Source organism: Prunus avium, chromosome 8 (assembly GCF_965620075.1).
Source record: "Prunus avium chromosome 8, drPruAviu1.hap1.1, whole genome shotgun sequence".
Taxonomy (NCBI): Eukaryota; Viridiplantae; Streptophyta; class Magnoliopsida; order Rosales; family Rosaceae; genus Prunus; species Prunus avium.
The window spans coordinates 4,065,174-4,077,684 of record NC_142291.1 but is presented as its reverse complement, the minus strand read 5'-3'; the positions used below and the strand labels follow the sequence as shown (position 1 = coordinate 4,077,684).

General features: G+C 40.8%; 1 protein-coding gene and 1 pseudogene across 6 annotated transcripts in view; one reads left to right on the top strand and one right to left on the bottom strand.

Annotated features, from left to right (window-relative positions):
* LOC110762143 (protein STABILIZED1 pseudogene) overlaps nt 1–12,511 on the bottom strand; it is a 30,972-nt pseudogene that overhangs the window by 11,083 nt on the left and 7,378 nt on the right. The window lies entirely within an intron of this gene.
* On the top strand, nt 7,493–8,551 carry LOC148291163 (uncharacterized). The gene has a single exon (XM_088245698.1). It carries the CDS (start codon nt 7,493–7,495, stop codon nt 8,549–8,551), a length of 1,059 nt encoding a protein of 352 aa, XP_088101824.1.

Genomic DNA, 12,511 nt, shown 5'->3' with positions numbered 1-12,511 from the left:
GGTGTTTAGGAAGAAAGAAGAAATGCATGAGAAGGGTGCCACCTTATTCAAAGCTCGGTTGGTGGCCAAAGGTTTCTTGCAAAAAGAGGGAGTTGATTATGATGAAATCTTCTCTCGGTGGTGAAACATACTTCTATACGACTACTACTCTCCATAGTAGTACAAGAGGACATGGAGGTGGAGCAAATGGATGTGAAGACTGCTTTCCTTCATGGGGAATTGGAGGAAGACATCTACATGAGCCAACCTCAAGGGTTCATTGAAGCAGGGAAGGAAAATCTGGTTTGCAGGTTGAAGAAGTCTTTATATGGGCTGAAGCAATCTCCAAGACAGTGGAACAAATGCTTTGATTCTTACATGATGAAGATTGGGTATAGAAGATGTGAATATGATTGTTGTGTATACACTCATGCATTTAAGGATGGTAATATCATCCTTCTACTTCTGTATGTTGATGACATGCTAATTGCATGTAAAGACATGTCAAAAATCCAGGATTTGAAGACATTGCTTGGAAGGGAGTTTGACATGAAGGATCTTGGGGCTGCACAAAAGATCCTAGGAATGGAGATAAGGAGAGACAAATGGAGGCAAGCTATGGTTGTCACAAGGCAAGTACATTTCCAAGGTACTTGAAAAGTTCAATATGATGGATTGCAAGCCGGTGACTACTCCTTTGGCGGAGCATTTTAAGTTAAGTGCGAAGGAATGTCCTTCTACGGATAAGGAGAAGGAAGAAATGAGTAAGGTTCCGTATGCAAGCTTGGTAGGGTGTCTCATGTATGCAATGGTTTGCACACGCCCCGACTTATCCCGAGCCGTAAGTGTGGTGTCAAGGTATATGGCGAATCCTGGAAAGCAACATTGGACAGCAGCAAAATGGATTCTCAGGTACTTGAAGGGCACCAAAAGGCTTGGGATATTGTTTGAAAGACAACAAGGAAAGGCATGTGTGTCGGGGTATGTAGATTCTGATTATGCAGGAGATTTAGACAAGAGGAGATCCACCACAGGATATGTCTTCACTTGTGGTGGAGGACCGATTAGTTGGAGAGCAGTGTTGCAATCGGTTAGTGCCTTGTCTACTACTGAAGCGGAGTATATGGCGCTAACGGAAGCTTCAAAAGAAGCGGTATGGCTGAAGAGATTGGCAAAGGAATTCGGGATAGCTCAAGACTTGGTGGTGATTCTAAGTGACAGTCAAAGTGCTATTTGCTTAGTGAAGAATCAAGTGTTCCATGGAAGGTCCAAACACATTGATGTGAGATACCACCGGATAAGGGATTGGGTGAATGATGGAGACATCACAATAATGAAGGTTAATACGAATGAGAACGCTTCAGATTGCCTAACAAAGCCAGTCACAACAGCAAAGTTCAAGCATTGTTTGAGCTTGCTCAATCTTGTTACATGCTAAAGATTGAGGTGGAGTTCTTGAGAGTTATCAGGACGATTCTCAAGACATTATAAATGTCCTGGAAGGCAATGATGTCCACAAGGAGTATTAGGCTCACCATGGTGGAGATTGTTGGAAAAAATGGCTCACCTAAGGATACAAGGTTGGTTTTGGCGCTGAAAGGAAGATTTTGAAACTGTCTAAAAGCGACCAGTCGCTAGGCATTTGCGACCGGTCGTTTTGAAGCAGATTCGAAGTCTGGAGCAAAGTCGACGAGCGACCGGTCGCCAGCTCTTTGCGACCGATCGTAGGAAGCACAAGCGACCGGTCGCATGACATTTGCGACCAGTCGTCCTGGAGCAGATTCAAAGTCTGGAGGGAAAACTTCTGGCAACCGGTCGCCAGTAGTCATGCTGTGACGTTTTCCTACGTGTTTTCAACTATGTTTTCAAGGGCTATCGCTTTCCACAAGATTTCAGAGGCTTAATGGGTCATTTCTGAGGTAAAAGAGGGTTGACTACCTGCTGGATAGTTGGGAGAGCACTAATTGCCAATTGGTTACTTGCTTTAAAGGGATCACTCTCCATTTTCTGGTGTAAGTGGGAGGTGGCTAAGTGGGATATTATTTACCTACTTGATCTGACATTTAGTCTAAGTGGTGACTAAAGAAAGAACGTGGAGGACAAAGATTATGTCTTATCTTGTGTCCATTGGTCTGTATAGGTAATGGGGATGAAGCAAGATATCATTAGAGGAGTAAACAAGTTGAATATATGTAGTGGCTGAAGCTGGAAACTATGAGTGAGTTTCTAGTGTGAGTTTCAGAAAAACCAAGGGGAGAGCAAGAGAGTTCTCAAAGTGTATCAAGGTGTTGAGCAAGGGTGTGAGAGAAACAGATTGTGAGGGTAGTGTTCTAAGGGGGTTTCCTTTAGAAAACCAAAATTGTAACCTATCTTCATTAGTGAAATTTCTCAAGGTGATCACCAAAGAGGATGTAGGCAAGTTGCTGAACCTCTATAAACACTTGTGTCATTTGTGCTTGGTTAATTTATGTGTGTGTGTGTGTAAGACTCATCCATCATTGAGTTCTTTGTCCAAAGTCCATCAACAACAAGATCTTTAAGGGCAGTGAGTTAGTATTAATTCACAACAACCATTGCGTAGAGCTCGTCGATACGAGTTCGTAGACATGCGGCACGCCCAATTCCGAGTTGTAAAGAAGAAGAAAAGGTCTAGAAACAAACAGGACATAATTGGAATTTTAAAAATTATTACTGTAGCTACAGTACACTACAATGCCGGGTCTTCTTCTTCCTCACGATTTTCTGGTTATTTTTCTTCATTCCTTCCACTTCCATCATTTCATCGAGGCACTATCTCATCCCGGTTGCCATCACAACCATCACGAAATCTATTCCCCTCGTCCTCCCCTACAAAACCCACCCAAAAACCGATTTGATTTGTTAACAGTAAACTCGATTCGAAGCTAAGAAAAAGGGCTAGGCTTTCCAGCGGTGTTCATGCATTTCCGACGATTTCGACAGCCAATTCCGTCGAGTGAGGTATGGAAATTTATCCCATCATCATGCTCTATATGTTTATGTAGGTATTATAGATAGATTTTGAGGTTTTACAGATAGTTTTTTTGGTGAAAACCAAGGTATCCCCCGCGCGATTGCGGGGACTAACCATCGAGGTACTGTCGGGCGCAAAGCGGGGACCTCTCCCAACAAAGTCTGCTCTATTCGCAAGCGCCTGGGATCGAACCCAGGATCTCTTGTTTAAAGGATCCAAGCCCCTTCCACTTGGACCAACTCCTGTTGGTGTTTTACAGATAGTTCAAGATACCCATATTATGCCAACGATTTTGGCCTCCGATTCCGGCCACTTCCGTCGACTTTTTGGGGTTGGTCGAAGAACAAAAGTTGCTTCACTGCATGTGCTTAACCCATCCTGGGAGTCTTGACTAGCAGTTTGTGTTAGCAATAGTCAATTAATGAGGATTAGTTTGGCACCTACAATGTTTAGTCAATTAATGAGGATGGATTAGTTTGGCACCTACAATGTTTAGTCAATTAATGAGGATTAGTTTGGTTGCCTAACTAGGTTGGTTGCCTAACTTGGGGGGCTTGACTAATGTCTTAGGAATTTGTATATATATGTGTTGATTGTAAGTAATGAAACATAAGTGAAAATCAGAAAATATTCTACAACTTTCATTCTCTCTACACTTTCCACTCTCTCCTCTCAATATTCTCTATGTTTTGACATGGTATCAGAACCAGGTTGCGGGCCCGTACTTGCCACGTGATGGGTGGGTCCCCGTTTGGCCCCGCGCGATAGGTGAGTCCCTACATGGCTCCACGTGGTTGCCGATGTGTGGATCTCCACGTGTGACCCACAAAATGGGGTCTCACGTGTGGGGGAGTGTTGAAACCAATTGTGTCCCACATCGGAGAGAGGGAAGGAGAAAGAGTACTTTAAATATAATTACCCCACTCCAACTAATACCGAGGCTTTTTGTGATAAAACCCCACACCTGAGGATTGTGCAGGTGGTAAAGTGGGGACAGTATCGGTGTTGTTGGAGTTGGCCCTCGGCCCGTTAACCTGAAAAATTTGACATGTTGAAACCAATTGTGTCCCACATCGGAGAGAGGGAAGGAGTAAGAGTACTTTAAATAGAATTACCCCACTCCAACTAATACCGAGGCCTTTTGTGATAAAACCCCACACCTGAGGATTGTGCAGGTGGTAAAGTGGAGACAGTATCGGTGTTGTTGGAGTGGGCCCTCAGCCCGTTAACCTGGAAAATTTGTGTTAGCAATAGTCAATTAATGAGGATTAGTTTGGCACCTACAATGTTTAGTCAATTAATGAGGATGGATTAGTTTGGCACCTACAATGTTTAGTCAATTAATGAGGATTAGTTTGGTTCCCTAACTAGGTTGGTTGCGTTGGCGGCAACACCTAGTCCAGGTGAGGCCAATCGGTCGGGTCGGTGTTTGGGTCGGGGTTGGTTTCGTCAATGCTTCTAGGTAGGTAGGTTGAGAAGAGTTGGTGGTGCTATTTCCAGCAGGGAAAAAAACATCTTCCCCCATGGAGGTAGCGAAGATTCAAAACAAGAGTCAGCAATTCCAAGATCGCTGCTCTGATACCATGTCAAATTGTCAAAACATAGAGAATATTGAGAGGAGAGAGTGGAAAGTATAGAGAGAATGAGAGTTGTAGAATATTTTCTGATTTTCACTTATGTTTCATTACTTACAATCAACACATATAGATACAAATTCCTAAGACATTAGTCAAGCCCCCCAAGTTAGACAACCAACCAAGTTAGGCAACCAACCTAGTTAGGCAACCAAACTAATCCTCATTAATTGACTAAACATTGTAGGTGCCAAACTAATCCTCATTAATTGACTATTGCTAACACTCCCCCTCAAGTTGGTGCATAGATATCACAAATGCCCAACTTGATCAGTGAGTTGTCCTATTTGTTTCTAGACCTTTTCTCCTTCGTTACAACTCAGAATTGGGCGTGCCGCATGTCTACGAACTCGTATCGATGAGCTCTACACAATATGCCACTCATTTTCCCAAAATCCTTCCAGACCAAAAAGTGACCAAATTACCCCTATCCCCAAGGGCAAATTTTTAATTTCAGAATTAAATTAATTAAATAATTTAGGGTCGGGGTGTTACACTACTCCCAATATTCAACGGTACTTTTCATACTCTAATAATTTTTAGAAAATTGCAGAGGATTCTGAGTGAAACAATTGCACTGTCGTCCTCAATGGTGTTCGTCAGTTCAAAACAGTAACATTTATGGTGTGTTTACTAATCAGGAATTGGAATTCTCATCAGGAATTAAATTCCACCTATGGAGGATTCATGCATTTACTTCACATTGTTGGGTTCATTTTTACACAAGATTTATCATGTTATTCACCCAATATTTTGAGTTAATTCTTGACATTTTATAGCTTTTTACTTCTTTTTTATGTTTTCATAGATTTTACCTTAGTTAGAATGAAAGTGAGCTAAAAATGCATTATTGGTTATAAATTTTGTTTTTGTTCATTTTCGTAGGTCAACTTCTTGGCCTTGAATCAGCATGCTCCAGTGCTCGGATGAGGTGAAGATCTTCATGAACTTGTTCTAACGGATGCTGACTACAACATATCCGAATTTGAGCTCCATTGAGCAAGTATTGCATAGCCAACCGATTCAACAATTGATCCTAGCTCTGGAAATCTATTTTGGGCCAGTTTCACCTCTACTTGATGTCATCCTAATTTCATTTGTTACCATATCATTTGGTAACAATAAATTACCTTATTGAAGTGGGATTTTTTGAGCCTTGAAATGTATTTAAAAACAAAACCCCATCATAGCAAGGAGACAAAACCCCATCATAGCAAGGAGCCTTGGAATGTATTTAAAAACAAAACTCCACCTTTTGTTAAAGGCTTTAGCAAAAGGTGGAGTTTAATATTGAAGTGTGTTTTCTTCACTAAATTCTACTTATTTCCGTAATTGTTTTTTACATTTGGTCCGCGTGGTGTTTTTCCTTTTTCTATGTTGAATTCAATCATATAAAGAACGTGAAATTTGGACAAACGGTTGGAAAGTTATAGGTCAAAAACAGAACAGAGGTCGAAACTGGAAAACATAGAAAACGAATCTGCCTAAAAACGACCTGTCAATACTGTTCACGCGACCGATCGCAACCCAATCTGTCCAAAAACGACCAGGGGCACTGTTCACACAACTGGTCGCACTGTTCATAGGGACTGTTCATGCACTGTTCACAGGTTTTAAAATAGTGATAAAATAGTGATGAAACAGATGAAAATGATGGTTTGAAAAATGAGACAGAAGTTGCACTGTACGCTCACGAGAAAACTTCAGAAGCGCCTATAAATAGGCTTGTTCATTTGTAATACACACCAACAAAAGAGAAGAAAGAAAGGAAAGTAAGAAATCTGAGTATTAGTGAGTGATTTTCTATTTGAGAGGAAATTCGGTCATTGCAAACACCACAAGAAAAGATATAATTCCATTACCAATTTTTCAGTGGTAATTCCATCCTCTAATTATTTTATTTTATAACACATTATCAGCACGATAGTCTCTCCACTTTTAAATTTTCTCAGCTTAACACTATGTGGTTATTTCTCTTTCTCCTCTTCCTCATATGTCTCCTCTCACTTTACTACTACAACGACATGCAAACTTTCTTTTTTGTGTTCTCACAATTTTTGTGCTGTTTCATCCATGTTTGCTTAATTTATTTCTTTGTAATATAATTTGGAATGGCGCGGTTTTATACCCCATTCTGTTGTTTTATGGTGGTGTAATTTCCATTACCCATCGCGTTGTAACACATATTATCATAATAAAATGATGGTGTGATCTTAAAACCCATCTATTATATTGTGGTGCAGTTATATTGCCCACAAAATATAATATGTACTTCCTGTATTTTTAGTGGTGATTTTATCCCCACACTTATTTTATTTACTGTATGGTGTAGGTTTATTACCCATACGGCAGTATTTATTTAAAGTGTGGTGCAGGTTTATCGTCCACACAACTGCCTTTTATTTCTTTATATTTAAAAGTATGGAGCAGGATTAGTGCCCATACCAGCACGTTTACTTTACCGCACATTTACTTTTATTTAAAGTATGGTGCGGGATTATCGTCCATACAGCAAGTAATTTACTTTATGAATTTACTTTACCGCACATTTACTTTTATTTAAAGTATGGTGCGGGATTAACATCCATACAGCAAGCAATTTACTTTATGAATTTATTTTACCGCACATTTACTTTCATTTAAAGTATAGTGCGGGTTTATCGTCCATACCAGCAAATTTATAGCACTTTACTTTTATAATCAACTAAAATGAGGGCCTGAAGTTCCTCAAACAATTACAGGACCTGAAGTTCCTATTAATAAATGGCTTAATGTCCCAGATCCCGAATCTGAAATTTTGAGTAAAGTATTTTTGGCCTGAAGTTCAAAATTATATTAAGCCTGAATATTATTGCGAATTCTAATGCATCTCATTCTTCTTTTGAAGATGGCAAATCTGGCAAAATTGGAATTCGCTGCCCTAGATCTTTCTGGGGACAATTACCTATCATGGGTCCTGGATGCCAAGATCCATCTGCGTGCCAATGGCCTTGGCAAAGCAATTGAAGATGGAAGTGATGCATCACCTGAGGAAAATGCGAAGGCCATGATTTTCCTTCGCCGCCACATTCATGAAGAGCTGAAGAGCGAATATGTGGTGATTGATGAACCATTGGTCCTGTGGAAAGCTTTATGTGAGAGATACAATCATCAGAAGACGGTGACTCTCCCAAAAGCTAGATATGAATGGACACATTTGAGATTTCAAAACTTCAAGACAGTGTCTGAATACAACTCAGCTATGCACAGGATCACCTCCCTTATGAAATTATGTGGTGAGAATATCTCTGAGGAAGATATGCTCGAAAAAACTCTGAGTACATTCCATGCCTCAAATGTGCTTCTGCAACAGCAATATAGGCATAGTGGTTTCACGAAGTACTCAGAACTTGTATCTTGCCTCTTGCTAGCTGAGCAGAACAACGAGCTTTTGTTGAAAAATCACCAATCTCGCCCAACAGGCTCAGCACCACTTCCTGAAACAAATGCTGCATCTCGGGAAGTGAATGCCACCTCATCTCGTGGCAGTATCCACAAACGTGGGGGAGGAGGCAAACGTGGCCGATGGCAAGGGAGTAGAAAGGATCGTGGTGCTCATTCATATGGCTTGGGGCCAAGAAACAATCCATCCATAAATGGCAAAAATGCACCCAGAAATAAGGGAAAAACACAAGCAAGCTATGTGCCTAGAAATGATGAAAACGCTTGTTACAGATGTGGTGCAAAGGGACATTGGGCGCGTACATGTCGTACGCCAAAGCACTTGGCGGATCTTTATCAAACTTCACTTAAAAACAGAAAAGTGGAGACAAATTATGTTGCACCAGATCCACCAGCCAAAGACGGCTCATCGGAAATATCGCGTCATTTAGATAGGACGCATCTAGATGTTTCCGATTTTGTTACTGAAGGGGGGAATGAAATTTATGGGTCCGAACTGGATTAAATTCCTTCATGTACCATTTGTATTATCTGAAGCACTGTTTATTTTTCCTTTATGCCTTCACTTCAATCCAATAAAAGTGGCAATGTTTTGAATGATTGTTTATTGATTCAACTTATTTTATTTGAAGGCATGGATATAAATTATGGATGCCCCCAAAACAAGAGCTCTAGCAAAGATATTTGTCTTGCAGACAGTACAACTACTCATACAATCCTTCGAGATCGAAAGTATTTCTCAAACTTGATGCTTACAAAAGCAAAGGTAACAACCATATCAGGACCTGCAGACCTGATTGAAGGCTCAGGAATAGCCCAAGTTATGTTACCAAATGGGACAATACTGTCCATTCAAGATGCCTTGTATTCATCTAACTCCAGAAGAAATCTGTTGAATTTCAAAGATATTCGTTTGAATGGTTACCATGTTGAAACAAAGAATGAGAAAAACATGGAATATCTTTGCATTATTTCCAATGATACCCAGAAGCGTATATTGGAAAAGCTTTGTGCGCTCTCATCAGGATTGTACTATATAACAATACGGACAATTGAGGCACATAATGTCATGGACCAGAAGTCCATTGACTCAAATACTTTCAAGCTTTGGCATGACCGGTTGGGTCATCCTGGATCCACAATGATGCGTAGGATCATCACCAATTCTAAAGGACATCCCTTATTGACAAAACACATTATGGTATCAAGTGACAGCTTTTGCCAAGCTTGTTCACAAGGGAAGTTGGTAATCAGACCATCACAACCAAAGGTTGATGTTGAGTCCCCTTCATTTTTACAGAGAATCCAATGGAATATTTGTGGGCCTATTCAACCCCCCTGTGGACCATTTCGGTACTTTAAAGTCTTGGTGGATGCATCTACCCGATGGTCACATGTTTGCCTTTTGTCCACTCGGAATATGGCATTTGCTAGGCTCTTGGCTTAGATAATTAAATTACGAGCCCAATTCCCAAATTCTCCCATTAAGTCAATCAGACTCGATAATGCTGGTGAATTTGCATCTCAGACTTTTGATGATTACTGCATGTCGTTAGGAATTGACATTGAACATCCTGTTCCCCATGTTCATACTCAAAATGGCTTGGCAGAAGCTTTAATTAAGCGTCTTCAATTAATAGCACGCACATTGCTAATGAGAACAAAGTTGCCAGTTTCTGCTTGGGGATATGCCATTTTACATGCAGCATCTCTGGTGCGGTTGAGGCTCGTCGCCAACAATCAATATTCTCCTATACAACTTGTGTTGGGTAATCAACCAAATATTTCACATTTAAGAGTTTTTGGTTGTGTGGTATATGTGCCTATTGCACCACCGCAACGCACTAAGATGGGTCCTCAACGCAGATTGGGAATTTATGTTGGCTTTGATTCACCATCTATCATCAGATATCTGGAGCCCCTAACGGGTGATATCTTTAGGGCACGATTTGCGGATTGTCATTTTGATGAGACAATTTTCCCATTGTTAGGGGGAGAAAAATTTGTTCCTAAAGAACAAGGCAAACCCGTTCCTGAAGAACGACGTGAATTGTCATGAGATATACCCACTTTGTTTCATCTTGATCCTCGTATCGCTCAATGCGAAAACGAAGTGAAAAGGATCGTTCACCTCCAAAGCATTGCAAATCAGATGCCAGATGCATTTAATGATGCAACGAAGGTGGTGAAATCACATATCTCAGCTGCAAATGCACCTGCAAGGATTGATGTTCACAATGGACAAAGCAATGCGCCAGCAAACGGCTCATCTGTTGCACGCCTGAAGCGTGGCAGACCATAATTCATGATTTAAATCCCCCTTAAGAGGGACAGGTACTTCCTGAGAAGGAAAATGTCCTTGATGAGACATGTGCTCCTGAAGTGGTAGTTGTCCCCGAAAGCCAAGAAATCTACATAAATTGTACATCCACTAATGAATTGTGGAACAGAAATGAGATGATCATCGATAATATATTTGCATTCTTAGTGGCTACTGAGATCATAAAAGTTGATGATATTGAGCCTTGCTCCATTGATGAATGCACACAGAGACAGGATTGGCCTAAGTGGAAAGATGCAATCCAGGCAGAATTACTCTTTGGAAAAAAAAAAGGAGTGTTTTTGGACCCGTTGTTCCAACTCCACTCAATGGGAACCCTGTAGGTTACACGTGGGTATTTACAAGAAAGCGCAATGATAAAAATGAGATTGCAAGGTATAAAGCACGACTTGTTGCGGAAGATTTTTCACAAAGGCCTGGAATTGATTATGTGGAAACATACTCTCCAGTAGTGGACGCAATTACGTTCCGTTACTTGATAAGCTTAGCGGTTTCAGAAAAACTTGAAATGAGACTTATGGATGTCATTACCGCATATCTATATGGAGAGTTGGATACAGACATATACATGAAAGTCCCAGAAGGAATTAAACTGCCTGATGCAGCAAGTAATAAACCACGGGCCGTGTTCTCAATCAAATTGAGAAGATCATTATATGGGTTAAAACAATCTGGGCGAATGTGGTATAATCGTCTCAGTAAGTATTTACTAAAGAAAGGATACACAAATGACCCTATCTGCCCATGTGTGTTTATTAAGAAATCAGAGTCTGGATTTGCGATAGTGGCGGTATATGTTGATGATATGAATCTAATTGGAACTCCTGAAGAGCTCCAAAAGGCTGCTGATTATCTCAAACGCGAGTTTGAGATGAAAGATCTTGGAAAGACAAAATATTATCTTAGCCTACAGATTGAGCACAGTGCTGATGGAATTTTGGTGCATCAATCAAATTATACTGAAAAAATATTACAGCAATTTGGCATGGATAAAGCTCATCCACTTAGCACACCAATGGTCGTTCGGTCGTTCGACACTAAGAAAGATCCATATCGTCCAAAATGGGATGATGAAATGGTCCTTGGTCCAGAAGTACCATACCTTAGTGCAATAGGTGCTTTAATGTATTTAGCACGATGCACCAGACCTGACATATCATTTTCAGTAAATTTGTTAGCAAGATACAGCTCTGCTCCAACAAGCCGACATTGGACCGGTGTTAAACATATTCTACGATATCTTCGTGGAACGACAGACATGAGCTTATTCTATTCCAGTGAATTGACCAATGCCCCGAGTATTGTTGGGTATGCTGATGCAGGATATCTCTCTGATCCACATCAAGGACGCTCACAAACTGGGTATGTGTTTACTGCAATCTCATGGCGCTCAACAAAGCAAACGTTGGTAGCCACATCTTCCAATCACTCAGAAATACTTGCCCTCCATGAAGCCAGTCGTGAATGCGTTTGGTTAAGGGCAATGATTCATCACATTTGAAGCACCTATGCCTTGCCCTCAACAACGGACACTCCAACCGTCCTAAATGAAGACAATGCAGCTTGTATTGCTCAAATCACAAGAGGGTACATCAAGGGAGACCAGACCAAGCACATATCACCAAAGTTTTTCTACACGCATAAGCTTCAGAAGAATCAAGAAATCAAAGTCAGACAAATCCGTTCAAGCAATAACTTGGCAGATCTCTTCACCAAGTCTTTACCCAAGTGCACATTCCAGAAGCTAGTGCATGGCATCGGATTACGACAACTCTGCAAGCAATCAAATTGGAGCATGCAAAATCAAGGGGAGCATTCAAGAGTCCTCTAACACAGGACATAAGCGAGTTGTACTCTTTTTCCTTCGACTAGGATTTTTCCTAGCAAGGTTTTAACGAGGCAACATGATCGTACTTCACATTACTCTAATGTCCAAAATAAAGTTGTACTCTTTTTCCTTCGCTTAGGTTTTTTCCCACTGGGTTTTTCCAGGCAAGGTTTTAATGAGGCAACTAATCTAGGGATATGTGGTCTCCAAGGGGGAGTTGTAAATAGTGGAATAGTGGAGCCCACATGAAATGATGAAGTTTGAAAATAAGGCAGAAATTGCCCTGTACACTCACG

Bases quoted from the DNA above. Each gene is read 5' to 3' on its own strand.
- LOC148291163 (XM_088245698.1), top strand. From the start codon at position 7,493: ATGGCAAATCTGGCAAAATTGGAATTCGCTGCCCTAGATCTTTCTGGG.